Here is a 17,296-nt window from a genome sequence, read left to right as displayed (position 1 = left end):
GCAATAGGTCGCTTTATTGTGTTCTAATTTATATAAATGGAAAGATGAACACGGCAGTTCAGCATCCATGGTGTCTGCTGTGACAATATAAAATCGGATCGAGATGTATTTGTCCACCGTGTGCGTGTCCTCCAATTACAATTTCCCAACTTAATGTTGACTGAAACTGGCGCGTGTCAACACAACAGAATATATAGGCACGGAATGAATGCTAACCTTACTTATAAAATTATGATATCCAAGAAAGCAATTGAATTACAACTCATTTAAAGCATGTGAAAATCAAGCAACAAAATTGTCACCTAGCATTGTCTGACTTCCACATACCCAAAAAGGAAAATAAAAAGGTAAAAACAAAATAAATTAAAAAAAAATAATAATAATTGTTACAACAAGCGAGACCACAACACTAAAAATCTGCTCGGAGAGGCAAAGAAACTGCACTCTTCACTGAGTCAGGTTAAATAGGTCCAAAAAAAAGAAAGGCCGAAATTTGATGAGGCATACAAAACATTATTCCCCAAAAAAAATTGGAAAGAGAGAGAGAGAGAGAGATGGAAGAAACCAACTTATTGTTTATTGGTCGCTCAGCAAACAAAATTTTGGAGAAGCTATCCAAGCCATTACCCAATCTATATCCATACTTGATCTCTACAATATTCTCGCACAATGACAGGCACACTGGTGGGTGGGACCTAACAGAAGCACGAAAGCACATATATTAATTAGATTCATAAGAATATAAATTAAATGTATGTATGAACATATATGACCTACTAGTGAGGTTAAGCAAAGGGCATGTGTCTTAAAAATGCAGCACTTCCTCTCAAAGCATATGCACAATTAAGTTTGTCAAAATAATTGAAATAAAGTTAGGCCCACATAGAATGTATGAAAATTTACATTTCTGTTATAACAATTAATGCTATGTTTGGAAATTTTGAGAGAGAGGAGAGTAGAGAGGAGTAGAGGGAAGGAGAGTAATGGAGAGGAGAGTAGAGGTGAATAGTTATCTTCCACCTTTTTTGGATGTTTTTAAAATTAAGTAAGGGGGAGGGGTTAGTCTTTTCATTTGAAATTTTGTTAATATGGTAAGGGTAAATTTGATAATTCATTTGATTAAGCATTTTTATGCTCCACTCTTCCTCCAAATCTCTCTAATTTGGGGGAATTAAAAATGAGAGATTGGAACTTGGAAGTAGTTCAAACCCCTCCAAACCTCTCCCCCTCCTTCCTTAAAAAACATCCAAACAAGATAATTAAATTACTCTCCCTCTCTCTACTTTACTCCCCCTCCTTCCCCCAACATCCAAACATAACATAAGGCTCTAGGGGTGTCAATTTGTGTTGGCATGCCGTGTTTGTGTTCATATTGATGTGTCAAGTTACGGGTATATGAATTGACATAAACACAACCCATTTAATAATTGCGTCAAAACTCCATTCCTAAATTAAGCTAAAAGACTTTGACTTTGTAAAATAACTTACCATGCCATAATCTGTGACTATCATTGAAACATAATCTGAAGGTGTTGCATCATAACTGCCAATAACAATCCAAATAAGAACTTCAAGGTCAGTTAGAAAAATCTCACTTGGTACTGTCCATCACCTAAATCATCAAAACTTACATCAGATTCAGAAGTTGCAGATTTTCACTATTAGTGCAACCATCCAAATAGTTAATGTCCTCTCTACCAGGAACTTTCGAAATGGCATCTGGATCACCTGCAAGAGATGAAACAGATACTTGATCCATAGGCTAGAGAACACAAGGAAAATCATAAATTGTAAGCACTTTCCAAATCTAAAACTGTAGAGATGCATACCAAGCTCATTCGAGCATATTGAATCAAGTTGTACCCTTTCATGAAATTTATATGCCTCACAACATACTAAGACTGGTACTCGAAATTCATGGGCAACCATAGCAACACATGCAGTTCCAACTCTTGAATAAACTGTTCCATTAGATAATACTGATGAAGCTCCCAGAAAAACTCTAGTAACTTCATGCATGATATAAGAAACAGCATTTATATTAGCGTAAGTACAGCTAAGGCCCTTTCCCACCAACCTACGAAGTAAAAGTTGCCCCTCAAGCTTTGGGCGAGAGTCCACTATTACAACACGGAACTGTTTGCCAAGCTCATGGGCATGTAATAGAATCATTTCAACGGCAGAAGATGACCCATACGTAAGAAGAACATCACCATCCCTTATTTTTGTAACAGCATGCTTGACTATCACCTTGTCTGCAAGTATGATCTTCTCATTTATGAATTGCTCAATATCTGACTGAAGAAATGCTTTTGCTTCTGACTCAGAAAGAGTCAAAGGTAACTTAGCAATTCGATTCTTTAGAAACCTAATTGCATTACCCATGCTGATTGAAAGAGGCCTGCACTCATTAAGAAATGAAACATAACTATTTATTTTTGCAGTTAAGTCTCTAGTCAGAGTTTTTTCATCTGGTGTTGAGTAGTCTTTGATAGCCTCTTGAAATGCTTGAAGCATTGCGATGCAACGAGCATTGCCACCAGATATATCCCCTGATATATACTGCAATCCAACCTGACATAAACTTAAAAAAATCATAATTAGGCAAGAGTATAGTAATCTCTTTCACAGAGAATATCTTAAACCAAAGTACCAAACTGCTACACACCATCTCATTCACACTGTCATCTAGATCAGACCACTCCAAGGTAGAATGAAATAGTGGAACAAATAGCGTAGACAGTACTAAACATTTAGTTGAGTTGACATGGTTTTCAAAAAATTAATCTCCTCAGCTCATATATGTATGTAGTTGTTACTTCCAAGCAAATAACTCAATCAAAGGTGCAAAGTAACAAGTTCATATCGGTACCTTGTAAACAACAGGATGCACGGGATCAAGTTGGAAAAACTTTGACTCGAGATCAGGAAGCTGAGTTCCATGTTCATATTGAGGCAAATGCCTAAACAATTCAACTCTGTTCCTAGCTTCAGTTTGTTTTACCACTGCACGCCTTTTTGCCTTTTCAACTCGACTCTTATCATCATATTGCATACGTGGATGAGGAGCATCTTTCTTTCTATCTTTCTCTGGTGGTCGGTCACCTCCCTTCTTCTCAGAAGATGCAACTGTAGCACTGTCATTCTTTTGTGAAGAAGGCTTTGTGGCTTTAGTTGGTTTCGCATTTGCTGAAGCCACTGCCCCAGAAGTAGTAGCAGGTAATTTACTTCCTTCAGCTGATAGACATAGTAATGAAGAAAAGGATCATTACAAAGTGGCACTTAAGGATACAACGTAATGTTCCACAAAACAAACTAATAAACAAAAATAAAAATATCACAGATTGTTCTTTTAAGGCATACTACATTGTCAAAATAGAAAGGAAAAGGACTAAGGCCTGCAGGTGTGGAAAACACATTCCATTACAAACAATGAAGATGATGACACTATATTGCACATTCACTCAAATAGGTTCTAGCATGATAAACCATTAGCAAAAGAAAGACATGCACCTTTTGCAGCAGCTTTTGCAGCTCGCTGTGCCTCTTGAAGGGCACGCCTTTCAGCTTTCGAAGTTCTCTCCTTCAGTGGCTTCGAGTTTGCAGGTAGGTCATTTTGCATTTCAACTGATCCTCCTACTTTTTCTACAATTGTTTCTGGGTCAATAAATGCATCAATGGTCAATACTAGCAATGTAACCTTCCAAAGCAAGAATCATAAATAGTAGAGTTACTTTTCTTATATACGATAGAGGAACCTATCTGTGGCCACTGATATCAAGATATTACAAGCATTCGATTATATCTGGATTCAAACAAACTCCACTCAACTCAACAAATCATCATTGCAGTTCTGACTTACCAAAGACCCACCCCACTTCTCACGCTTGTAAATTTGACACAACAAAAGATATGGTTGGGCAACACACTATGCCCGTATGAAATAAACCCCGTAAAGAACTGAATTTGTATCCTAAAAATTTCTAATTTATGAGATAAAATAAGGAATGGGGTTACAAGTTCAAAATTCATTGCCGTGGCATAATCTATTCACACACTGCCTAACTCATTGTTATAGTGGCCAACTTGACTATAACTATAGTTATACCAATAAATTACACAAGGTATCCCATTTAACCATTGAAAATCTTTTCCTTGGTATTCCATAAATTGCTAGAATGGCATCATTATCCACTCTCAATCAATAATAACAACAATTATGTAGTGTAGAGTATAGAGAGAAACCATGTCAAAGAAATAGCTTCCATGGATCAAGATTGGATCTCTAAAACTCAAGCTCAAGAAAATTTCAACTAATATGGCCATATGTATCTACATAATTACATTTTACAATCCATCAAAAGCAACAGCAACAGGTCCCGAGTTCCGGGTTTGGTTAAATTGGGGGTAAATCTGCCTACCAATTGCATCTCTTACAAAAGTAAAAGCTTTGTGCGGTGGATAATACAACCTTTAAAGGTCTCAAAAAAATTAATTTGTACCTAATGTCACGTCATTCAAAATAAGTCACCAAATGTGAAAACAAACTTGACCATTATACCCAATAATCAAAACCAAAGATACCATTTTTTGAATTAATCTTTTCTTTTTGTTTTGGTTCCAATAGTAAAGAAAAAAATATATTAAGGTTAATTTGGGAAGCGAATTTTGGAAATACCAGTGAAACCAGGAGGCAAGGTTTTGACGACGGAGACGGTGGTCAGGCCACTGGCGGGGACGCTACTGGCCTTGACAGTAATGCCCTTCGACTCCTCGTAAAACGACGCCGTGGGAGAGGACGAGATGATGATGTTGTTGTTGTTGTTGTAGCTTCCGACGGTGAGGGAGAGAGTGTCACGGCGGAGAGGGGAAACCGGAGGGAAGGGAACCGGACGGTGAGTGGTGTCGGAGGAGTGACGCGGCGGAGGGATCATCACCGGAGAGAGGGAGTTGCCGGAGGGAGAGAGGTCGGAGATTGGAGGAGGAGAGGAGGTGTTGGCGGTGGTGGTGACGGGGTTTGGGGTGGAGGTGGAGGTGGAGATCGGGTCGGGTGGGCCGGAGAAGGAGCGGTCGGATGGTGGAGCGAAGAATCCGACTTGGCGGATCTTAGGGTCGCTGACAGTGCGTGAGGCTCGGCGAGGGTCCATTCGTTTGGGGGATTTTTGGGTTTTTTTGGATGGGTGGCGGGAAAATTGGTATGGGCTTATGAGGGGAAATATGAAGGTTTTCTTCGAAATTTTTTTAAATTGTCGTCGAAAGTTTTGGGGTTTGGATTGATATCGCAATTGCCAGAGGGTTTTATGGAAATGGGAGGGGGGAGAGAGAGTGGAGAGTTTACAGTGGAGAGCTCAGAGAGGAGAGGAGCGCTGCGCTACCAAAATAAATTAATAATTAGTATTTTTTTTTTTTTTTTTTTAGAGAGAGAGAGAGATAAATATAGATAAAATCATAAAATAGAATAAAAAGTTTCATCCTTATTTTTTTGTTCTTTTCCTATTTCAAACCTCATAGTTTGTACTAATTTTTTAAAATACATATAATAAAAATTCAATTTATAGCGTGAACTCTAATCATAATTGTTTTTATCATCGGTATGAAATAAGATTTATTTCGACTACCATTTTGACTTGTATGAATTAAAAAATACAAATGCAAGTCAAAATAAAAAAAAATAATAAGAGGGAAGAAAAGACCATAACCTTTGGGTTTTTTTTTTTTTTTTTTTAATTCTTTTAATAAATAGAATATAGTTAATTTAATTTATAGATTCCGCTTCATGATTATTACTATTATTTAATGATAAGAGACTTTACCAATTAAGTTCTCTTATCAATTGAGTTAACCTTTGAATTTGATGTATCAATAAATCTATAGAAACGCTCGTGATTTTATTTGTCAAAAAAATTAGTATAAAATAATATTTCACAACTTTGATCACAATCATACACATATTTTTATTGGTACATATATATATATATATTCCCTAGGATTAAGGGTCTGTTTGGATACCGCTTATTTTGCTGAAAACTAAAAACTGAAAATACTGTATTAAAATAATTTTATAAATGTGTGAACAGTGCTGTGAGATCCATTTTTAATATTTTTTTCCCTAAATAAAGTGGTTGTAGGTCCTGTGAACAGTGCATAATGTCTCTTGAATAGTGTAATCCGCGTGCATCACACAAAAAAAAAAAAAAGGAGGAAATGCCAGATGCAGACGTTGGCTTTTCATCCTAATCCAAATGCCACCAAATCAACATGGTTTTATTCAGTTACTACAAAATCAGAAACAACAATATTAAAATATCTTAGGGAATAGACTTCATCTAAACTATTAAAGGAAACAACAACCTAGTTCTCTTAGCTAAGACATCAATAACATTGTCAAAGGCCTTGTAACTGAATTGGCACCTTCCCACGTACAAAGTGTTTGGGGGTTTAGGGGAGAAAGGGTTCGAGCTGCGGAGTTAGCAGCATGTTGTAATTATTTCTCAAAAAAAAGACATCAATAACATTATCTTGCCATTTGGTGCATCATAAAGATATCATTTATGAGATTATGTAGTCAAAAGTTTTGTAGTTAATGGTATTATCTCTCCTTATTTATGAAAAAAAAACTAATGTTAAAATCTCTTATTCCCACTTATAAAAATTATATTTTTAAAAAAAATGAATGTATGTGAAATTGATGTACCACTTTAACATGTTGGAAAAAAATATTTTGACTTTAATAATGCCCTGACTACATTTTCCATTGAGCTTGTCAAATCCAGAAGATAAATTCAATATCATATACAAAATCTTTCAAGTATGACTATTGACTAATTTGATATATCTATGCTCTTACTGCATTTTCCATAGAGACAGTCAAATTAATCCAAAAAATAGATACAAAATCAAATACAATTTTTTTTTTTTTTTAAATATGACTAATGTGATATATCTATGCATAGGCACACCAATTAGTAATTCATGGTATAGTTAGTACTTTAAAATATGTAAAAAATAGTTTTTTTGGTTAGTGAGAAAGTGCCAAGTCCTCATAATCAAACCAAACTCTCTTCTATGGGAAAAGTTGGGAATACCACTTGAGTTAAGGTGCTCATTAATCATTATTATGCATATAGGCTGTGTTCATATTTGTTTGTTAAATTATTTCAAATGAAAAGCTTGTACATTCAGACATCTCAACCACTCTAAAGAAAACTAAAAATTTTAAGTAAAATAAAACTAATTAATTAATACTTTCAAATACTTGATTACATTGACATTGAATAGAAACTACAGTTAGATGCAATGCTGCTAAAAAAACAGGGGTCAATATTACTATTATTTTGTCGATGGTAGTCAATATTAACATTATGAAAGTAAAGTAATTATGTATGATGGTCCAAACGTCTATAATAAGATAGAAAAAAAGATTAATTAGTTTATTTTTTCAAAGATAAGAAAATAATTTAACAAAAACACCACAGTTTGGATTAGATTGGAATGAAAATTGGTGAGTATCCACGTGGCTTTAGCAAACCAGGAAATGCCACATATCAAGATTAGGAGGCTGAGATGACAGGTGCTGTCTTATTCTTGAGAATTTAAATAAACGAAAGGGACATTATTTATCAGTGATATGATATGGCATTTTGATGCGTGATTGGACTAGCCAACAGAGAATAACAGTAGAGAAAAGCACCACGGAAAAAAAAAATATATATATTATGTGATAAGGAAGAACAAAAAGAAACGGAAGGAGGAAGATAATCTGAGCACTTTGTGTACCACTGGAAGCAACGGTGCAAAATCAACTTGTGCTGTGTGTAAATGTAATAAAAGGAGAGAATCTGTTTTATGATCTGGTACAGTTGTTCTTTTAAACTTGATTAAAGTCGCATCACTTTTTTTCACTTTAACGGAAGTGGTGATGCATAAGGCTGTTTGATAATATTATTCTAATAATATTATTTGTATTATTTTAAAAATATATATGTAAGTAAAAAAATATATGAAAATACATTTAATGTTATTTAAAGTTTAAACATTGAAAATTATAGTGTAAACAATAATAACAAACGGGACTTAATTATCCACCACTTATAACTTATAGTTTTAATAAATTGTTGAAAAAGTTATGATTTCAATAAATTTTGAAAAAAGGTTATGTTAATTGAAAATTGTTTAAGTTTGCTTAAAAGATAAAGTTTTATGCAAGGTTTCATTTAACAAAAACATGTTTGATATATTAAATGAAGATTATATTAGGAATAGAAATTTTATTACTGATGTTGTGGATTCAAGTTAGAATCAATAACAAATTATCATTTATGATTTGTTTTAAAATTATTGTGAATGCGTTGTTGAAGTAGCACTTCTCATTGAAAATAAATCAGTAATGTTACAGTCACAAACGAGTTTATAACATTTTTACAAACTGTTAATGTGGTCAAGTTTTACTCTGAGTTCACCACTAATACCACTATTTCACTTACTAAGAACCACTCACTACATCAGCAATTTGTTAAAAATATTGTAATATAATTTATATCTCTAGCATTTTTCAATAGGAGATGGAGATGTTGTAATAGAATAAATATTCATATTTTTATATTTGGTTCTAAAATTGGAATAAAATCTCGAGGAGTACTACGTCCACAACATTTTCACAACAAATCCTTGTTGACAAGTTTTTAATTTAAATCTAACACTGAAATTACTTTTTTACTCACTAGTAACAGCAAGTAACAACTTGTCACATAAGATTTGTTATGAAAATGTTGTGGACGTATCATTTTTCAAGCTCATGTTTTATTTCACTAACTATATTTATGAAGCTATAAAATTATATTTACACTAATTATGGAACTCAGTTCTCTTTTTTTTTTTTTTAGAAAGATATGGAACTCAGTTGTCTAAAATAGATATTTTTAAAGTTAACATCATGACCTATTTTTCTAAATCAATACGCATATCAAAATTTAAAGCAAACATTTTCGCATCTCAAGTATATAAATAGCAACAAATACGAGTGTGTTTATATCATTATATGCACGCATGCTTGTTTAAAATTTACTAAAACAATGATAATAAAAATATTTCGCATCCCAATTATATATATATATATATATATATATGTATATATATAGTGTAATGTTAACTAATATTATACAATTCAATATTTTTTTTATCCAAAACGACAAAGGGGAATGGATTAGAGGTTTCGCGAGGGCTGCTGGGCATACAACTAGTGTTGCTACGGAGTTTTGGGCACTTAGAGATGGTATCAGGTTATGCATTTCCCTTAAACTCCCTGCTGTGATTCTTGAGCTTGATGCAAAGCTTATCGTGGAATTGATGCAAAAGGAAGATTGTAATCAAAATAGCATAGATGCCTTAGTGAGTGACTATAAGTCAGGTCTGAGAGAAATTCCTATGGTTCAAATTCAATGTTGTTATCGCGAGGCAAATAAATATACCAACACGCTTGCTAGGAGGGGGGCCTTACTCCCACAAGATTTTGTTGTTTTCTTAGAACCCCCGGCGGATGTCGCCTTTTTACTCAGTCTGGACTCCGCTGGGATGGTTTATGAACATTCTGTAACTGCTATTTAGTTTAATGCATTTCCCTTTCTACCAAAAAAATAAATAAATAAATATTTTTTATTTATTAAAAGTGAATTTTGACAAACTTACTAATTGATCACATTTTCTTCTTATACTGTTTACCAACACACTCTCTAGTGAAGGTGAGGAAGACTCGAACCTAAGACTTAAGTCTCGTTAGCCCAAGACCCGGTAAATAGACCATCTAGGCATCTACCACGTTGGTATCTATTAAATGTTTGTACTTTAATATTATGCATAAAAAATGAATTTTTGAATCGAATAGTAAAAAACATTTGATTTTGTACAAAATTTTGAATGTATGTTAAGAACATAGAAAACATAAGATTTTCAAAATTTAAATCCAATAAAAATTTATTAGGTGATATTACATTTTTTTCAAGTTATATCATGCATAAATTTTTAAAAATTTAATCCAAAAAAAGTTATCATTTAATGTAACATTTTTTAAAGTGATACTAACTCTTTTAGCGAGAGCCGAAGCAACTTCATCCATGATAACTCTTTTTCTTTTCATCTTTTTAGGATTATAATTTTTATAACTATTATATGCATATAAAGAGTTTCTGTTTTTGGATAAACATAATCTTTAAAATTATTAAAGCCAATAAAAAAATAATAATTACAACCATTTTAAAGAAAAAGGAAATAATACCCAAAGTCTTGTAGTTCAATGATGACTAAGGATCCGTTTGGATACAACTTATTTTGCTGAAAACTGAAAATATTATAGCAAAATAATTTTTAAATGTGTGAATAATACCGTGAAACCTATTTTTAATATTTTTTTAAAATAAGGTGACTGTAGGTCCCATAAACAGTGCATGAACAATAAAATTTGTCTCCCTAAAACGCGTGGAAAAAAAATAAAAAAACAAAAACAAAACAAAACTGAAAACGCAGATGCAGTAAACGTGCTATCCAAACAGTCACTAAACAGTTCAATGGTGACATTGTTTAGTCTTCCTTCCGAGTACAACCAAGATTCAAATCTACCACCTTCGCATGTAGTAATAGAATAGCCATTGCCCATTCCTCAGCAGGATCTATTCCCACAAACCAAATATACCTTTAAATTTTTGTTTTTCTATTTTTTAAAAAGCCGTACTAGTATCAACTTCAAATGTCACTCTGAGTTAAAGCCTTTTTTTTTTTTTTTTTAATCAAGATCCAAAAGAACAACCGGTAATGTTGATTTGTTAAGAGTAACTAGCAAAAGAAAAACCAAGTAGAACAATAAGACCAGATAATCTTACATTGTAGGATATGTTCAGATTCTAATAAGAAAAGTATTTAAATCCTTAATAGTACAGATCCATGATTAAACACCACCAAGTACCACTTGATTGGTTCATTTTCTTCCAAAAATTAAATGCATAATCATATGAAACTTGGACAGATTGGTCCCTTGGAAAGACCAAGACGAACTTCCATCCCATGATGCGTATTGAGAGGCCGGAGGGTCTCAGAGTCTTTGGGATCTGCAAACAGCACCAACGAACAATTTTAAAACCCAGGACATGCCAGAGCGTTAATAAACACTAGTCATTACCATATTGTTCATCTGCCAACATGACTCTAATATTTCATCAATAAGATATTGCGAAGAACCAAGTGATTAGAGGGGAATTTTTTTTTGAAAAGAATGTAACCTTTCCATGCTCATGAAGAACGGGATAATAATCCATTAAGAAACTAGGCAATTATACTTGCTAACACAAACTTCAATTTCCAAAGACCCATGCACAAACATTATTTTTATTTTTTTAGTAAATAAATGAAGAAATTTGCAGAAAGTTATCATTTTTTACAAGGAAATACCTTAATTCATGATTTCAAAAAAGAGATTTCTCATTCGTTTCTTTAGTTATTATAGATACATTAAGCAAAAGTCTCAAAAGAATCAATAACTCAACTCCCTTGTACTTCTATTTAGCCAAGTTGTTTGAGAAAAATGGCAAGAATAATCCAGAATAAAAATACTAAGCATCAAGCAATCAATCTTTAAGTAAAATTGAATGCAGGGGAAACGAGGGCAGTGACCACACTTGTGAGCCCCCTTATTTTCATTAATAATAATAATAAAAATGCAGGGAAAATGAGTAAAAAAATCTCTTAAACCTTAAACTTTTTTTTTTGGGGGTAAGTAATGGCTTAAACCTTAAGTAAGATGTTAGACATTTCTGCGGACTTTAACTTACTGAGAGGATGCAGATAAATATAAAAGCTTTACAATGAAGAATCACTAGAGGATGTTATCAGTTATTGAAATTGAAGCAGATCAAACCAAAATTTCAAAATAGAATAGCAATGGTTAGAATTCCCAATTTCAATTGGTTGGTTTATGAACAGAATTTCCTTACCATTCAGATAATCCTCAAAACCAAATTCATCCAAGCTTCCTGTAAGAGCCTCAAGACCCAGCATTGAAGATGAAATTGCTCCTGGAGGCCTCTGGAACCTACAATTATTTCAAAGAAATTATCACAAAAGGAACAAGGAATTGAATGGCATATGATATTCCCAATATCACATGTATGTAAATCTGATAGAAATGATTATAATAACTAAATTTTAAAGGGCATAAAACTTGATATGAATTGAAGTACCCAAAGAAGAAAAGCAGAAAAATGTGTTAGGTTGCACACTTGCTGCACATACAATGATAAATATTTACATACATTCACTATGCCCATGGGCCTTAGCTAGGAGGTAAGTTAAGGAGTGAGGTTAAGGTATCATTGTAATCTGAATGGCAAATGCAAATTCAGCTATTATCACAGAAATAAAAGCAGCATTATGCAACAAGTAGATCTATAACCAATGTCAGAATTATATGGTCTACAATCCAAATGAAGAAGCCAAATGGGCTCCTTTTTTGGATGTGGTTGTGGTTGCTGGCATCAAAAGTTTTGGTTACTATAGGTAGACATCGGTGATGAAAAATGCCAGAGTTGGCAACAGACACCAAAGTTAGTGGCAGAGGGTCTTTTGCTCTAAATTTAAGATAAATTACCGTTTATCATAAAAGCTTAAATTGTTAAGAAATAATAAATTTAATCGTTTAACTATTATTCTAACACTCTCCCTCAAGTGAGCCCCCAACCGGCCTTTTTAAGTGGGACTCAACACGTGGTTTTTATTTTAATAGGAAGAGTGGAAAAAGGGTTCAAACTCAAGACCACTTGCTCTAATACCATGTAAATCTTGACAAGTGTGCACAAATCTAGACAAGTGTGCACAGCGTTAATCACACACATGCTTACCATGTTAATCTTGAGAAGAGTACAATAAAGCCCCTGTTTAAATACATAACCTAGCTGTACTTACAGGATTTTGCAGTTTTTTTTTGAAAGACTAATTTTCCTTGAAAATTTGATTGCATTATGTAATTCCTTTTTTTTTGGGGGGGGGGGGGGGGATTCTTTTTCCTCAAAAGAAAAAAGCGCATGCCTTTGATGCAAATTATGTTATAGGTTCTGGTGGTTTTCTGTTTGGTGCAAGAAAAGAACATATAACCTTTTCTAGTTCTATGCCTACAGTCTGACGAATATCGTTAAATGCAGTATCCTAGTATTCTTCCACCTGTTTCTAATAGAAGTGAAAATTTTGGACAAAATCCTTCTATTCAATGTATTTTTAAAATAGACACTAGCAAGAGGAAAAGATTCTGGATACATAATAAACATTTACCCCAGGTCCCAACCATCAACATATGATACAAAACCCCAAGGGGTTGGCTTAGTGGTTTCTAAGTCCTCATGATATCCATGATATCTTGGGTTCAAAACCTCTTGCTAGCATCTTGGGGTCACTTCCAAGGAATTTCTCCTTGTAATAACCCGGAGTGTGTGAGATGGGGTAACTGCATGCACCCAAACTCCTAAATGAATAGTTAGATAATCAAAGAGGTTTGGATACCCTCATTTTTAAAACACAAAAAACATATGATACAACTGCTAATAGAGAATAACCGACTATTATTATGGAATTTTCCATGTCTCAACTCCTAACATCCAAAAGCATATAACATTAAGTCACATCAACAAGATCGTTAAACAGCCATATACCTACACACATGGTTTGATTAGATTGTTCAAAAAATCCTTCTTTAGAAGTGGCAATTTTTTGAGTCGCTTGAGATGGTTTGATCATGTACAAAGGATATCAAAGAAGACGAGTAAGTTGATTCAAGTTGAATGATCTATTGAGGATCCACATCCAAGATTCCAAATCAAAGTTTTGGTGGTTGTTTTTGAAAAAAATAGTTTCATTGAGAAAAAGTAGAAGTTGGAATACACAAAAATGTGCACCAAAATACACATGAAGGATTCTTTGAAGTATCACTCTTTAAACCCATAAACACCTAAAAAGCACAGAACACAACAACCTAGGAAGCATGGACATGGAAATGACATAAGATACAACAGCATGGCAATTCTTGACAAAAATTAGGATACGACATGTATCATTAGGTATATTAGTTCATTTAATCTTTTAACATTAATAAGAATGATATAAATATTTAAAATACTTAAAAAAAAAAAAAATTTGAAAACTTTAAAAACATATCTAAACTCAAAGGAGAGCTTATTTTCTTTTTGTACAACTTTTCAAAACCTCACTTTTTTTTCAAGTACAAGTATACTTTAGCTGACTTCCAAAAAAAAAAAAAAATCAACAAAAAGCCAATTTAGCTGAGGCCAAACAGACTAAAATTTTTGTTTTTCCTCCCACCACACCGAGGACATGCATGCAGAGTGTCCTTAGCATGCTGACATGGACACACTAATTTATAAACAAAGGAAGAAAAAAAAAATACATGGACGTAGACGATATACAACAATTCTTTACTATATAGGACATGACACAATGGCAGTTTGACGATTAATTAATTAATATATATATTTTTAGACACATTTGAGTTTATTTTAGGTTTTAAAAAATAAGTAAAAATCATCAAAATCTCAGAAAACTTATTTAAAATTAATTTCAAATTAATAATAGATAACAAAGCACATTGATACTAATAACCAATGTTGCAACTATCAGGCTGCTACAATTCCATGCTAATAATAATTAAAAAATTATGACTAAACTCTCAATCTATTGAATTATTAAACTAACAAATTAAACATTTTGAATTCTATTGTTTTAGTACAGTTCAAAAAAATGTGTGATTTAGTGGGAGAAAAAGGGCTAAGCCACTATGAAGAACAGAGTAGAAAGCATAATTGAAACCAAAAAAGAAACCTACTCACTCGACTTCGAGAGATTGGTGACGGCAACAAGATAGAACTACTGCACCTAGTTGAGATGAGCACCAGTGAGCCAAGAACGAAGCCTCTAAGGTGCAAATCGACCAGATCAAGAGAGATGAGAGTTTTGGCGTACAAATTCAAGAAAGGTAGAGATCAATTGAGCATTTAGATCAGATTGTGCCACCTCATAGATTTTCTTTTCAATTTTTTTCACTGTTGTGTTGACCCTAATTAATTTGTTGAGGATCCATCGCTGACCCCAAAAATTTGGGATTAAGGGTTGTTGTTGTTGTTGTTGTTGTGTGTTGATCATGCCCAACCATGTCAAGATTATAAAATAAAAATAAAAGTTCACCATACAGCTCATGGACAGGCAGGGCAATCTGCCATGTCCATGCTTCATAGGTTAACATTATGGACTGCATATTTCCAATCAGGAACCCTAGCTGATGAAATCTTCACCCATTGTATAGTCCTACAATCAAGGAGGCATTTGAAAATTTTCTTCTTATGCAAATTACTTCGAGGGTTTGGGTTTTCAACTCAAACATAAACCCAACTATGCTCAAATAAAGACACAAATCATAATCACCAATAGAATGAATAACCCCAAAATTGTGTACATTACCATATTCATGCTCTTCAACACTTTCTAACTTCCAAGGAAAAAAAAGAAAAAGAAAAAACACAACTGTTTGTCAATAAGGAGTGGGAAAAACTCATACCGAGACAGAATTTGCTTGTCAAGATCCATCTTCAGTGGAAATGCACTTCCATATGTGTTTGCCAAGATCTTCCTATTCATCTCCTCTTGTGTCTTCATTGCCTAACAGGTACATTTGAACCAAAAAATAAATAAACAAACCAATATTTTAATCCCCTTTTTTTTTCTGGAGAAAATAGTTCCAGGAATCATTCTCAATCGCTATGTCAACATTGACCCATACTGTGCAACATCATTCAAATTTTCCTCTGCAATCAAATTTTCACTTGAAATATATTTTCCCTAGAAACAAACAGAACCCTAAGAGAACAGATATATATATATATATATATATATATATATAAAGTATAAACCGAAACTGAAATTAACCTAGCTAAATATCACAAGAATGAGGAATCATTCTCAAGGCTCTCTAACTACAACATCGCATATATTTCTTTATCCAAAACTACAATTTAAATTTTCGTCGGAAAATATTTTCACAAACTGTGACCTAACAGAGCAAATACACAAACGCCGAAACTAAAACTAACCTAGCTAGTTTTCCGTTACTCCTAACTTTTCTGAGTAACCAAACACAGAAATAAGTTATTTTTTAAAAAAATCAATAAACAAAATCATAAAAATTGAGAAAAATAAATAGAGAGAGTGATTAATTTACAGATTGATAAGCGGATTCGAGAGGATGAGATCCAACGATGTCGCTCTTGACGCCATGGAGTCCGAATCGGAGCGCATCGTTTTGGATCCCTCCGATTTCGTGAGCTATGGTCTTCGTTGCCTCCATTTATGTTGTTCTTCTTTGTGTGTGAGAGTGAGTTTTTTTTTTTTTTTTTTTGCAGACTTTGTGAGCAAGAAAATAATGTAGTAGAGGGAGAGAGACTTGTGCGAAAAGTTATTCTGTGGAAAAGTGAAAACGTCGTCGTTTTTATGTGTTAAGTTCTGTGTTAATGGGCTGGTTGGGCCCATACTGGGTCCAAAGAGTGGTTGACTTTTGAATTTGAAAGAGTTAAGGCTTGAAGCCCAGTTAATTTCCAATGGTTTATGATTGTTATTGGCCAGCCTAGGTTGATTATGATTAGAATTTTGAACTTCATATCAATGGAGTCGATGTAGCTAAGAAAGGCAAATCAAAGGAATTTCCTTGGAATAATGCTATTTCACTCATTCTTATTTCTGCTAACCTTCACAAACTTTGATCTTAGCCTTTTGTTATGGGATACAGTGTTCAAATGTATATTTAATTGACTTTCGAAATTGATGCTAAAGATCATATAGTTTGTGATTGTGATAATAGTTTTTTTTTTTTTTAATTTAATTGGGTCTCTGGTTTTATTTATGGCTCTTTAGCATACTATCAATGTGGGCCACTTCCTTTTTCAATAAAAGAACTCTCACTTCATAGTAACTTGGGGACTTCATACCAATTTCTTATCATCCAATGGATTGAATTGAAACTTCCTTAAATGAAATCGTTGCTTCATACATCCACCTTGCTATATCAACACATTTTTTTTCTTTCTTAACTCTTTCTTGTAAGCATCAATAACGGTATTCTGAATTCCCTTTCCATTATTTCCCATTTGTGGTGTTTTAGGGAGGAGTGATGAATAAATCGATAGGACCCACTTGTCTTGGTGTCTTTTTGCTAGTGCCACTACTTCCTACATTTTGCACCCGTTTTCATGAGCATAAA

The 17,296-nt window shown here is 33.5% G+C and overlaps 2 protein-coding genes across 2 annotated transcripts; both read right to left on the bottom strand.

Moving 5' to 3' along the window:
- Positions 1–205: 205 nt before the first annotated feature.
- LOC115975832 (probable translation initiation factor eIF-2B subunit delta) lies at positions 206–5,379 on the bottom strand. The gene is made up of 7 exons (XM_031096843.1): positions 4,679–5,379; positions 3,514–3,657; positions 2,873–3,237; positions 1,830–2,574; positions 1,632–1,728; positions 1,489–1,543; positions 206–695 (listed from the first exon to the last, which is right to left on the bottom strand). The coding sequence occupies exons 1-7, from the start codon at positions 5,145–5,147 to the stop codon at positions 633–635; spliced, it is 1,938 nt and encodes a 645-aa protein (XP_030952703.1). The 5' UTR covers positions 5,148–5,379; the 3' UTR covers positions 206–632.
- Positions 5,380–10,825: 5,446 nt separating this feature from the next.
- LOC115975831 (cyclin-B1-2-like) lies at positions 10,826–16,485 on the bottom strand. The gene is made up of 4 exons (XM_031096842.1): positions 16,262–16,485; positions 15,602–15,702; positions 11,979–12,076; positions 10,826–11,096 (listed from the first exon to the last, which is right to left on the bottom strand). The coding sequence occupies exons 1-4, from the start codon at positions 16,385–16,387 to the stop codon at positions 10,996–10,998; spliced, it is 426 nt and encodes a 141-aa protein (XP_030952702.1). The 5' UTR covers positions 16,388–16,485; the 3' UTR covers positions 10,826–10,995.
- Between the last annotated feature and the right edge of the window lie 811 nt (positions 16,486–17,296).

This window comes from Quercus lobata, chromosome 2 (genome assembly GCF_001633185.2).
Source record: "Quercus lobata isolate SW786 chromosome 2, ValleyOak3.0 Primary Assembly, whole genome shotgun sequence".
Taxonomy (NCBI): domain Eukaryota; kingdom Viridiplantae; phylum Streptophyta; class Magnoliopsida; order Fagales; family Fagaceae; genus Quercus; species Quercus lobata.
Note: the sequence above shows the minus strand (reverse complement) of the source record. Positions and strands in the feature narration are given on the sequence as shown.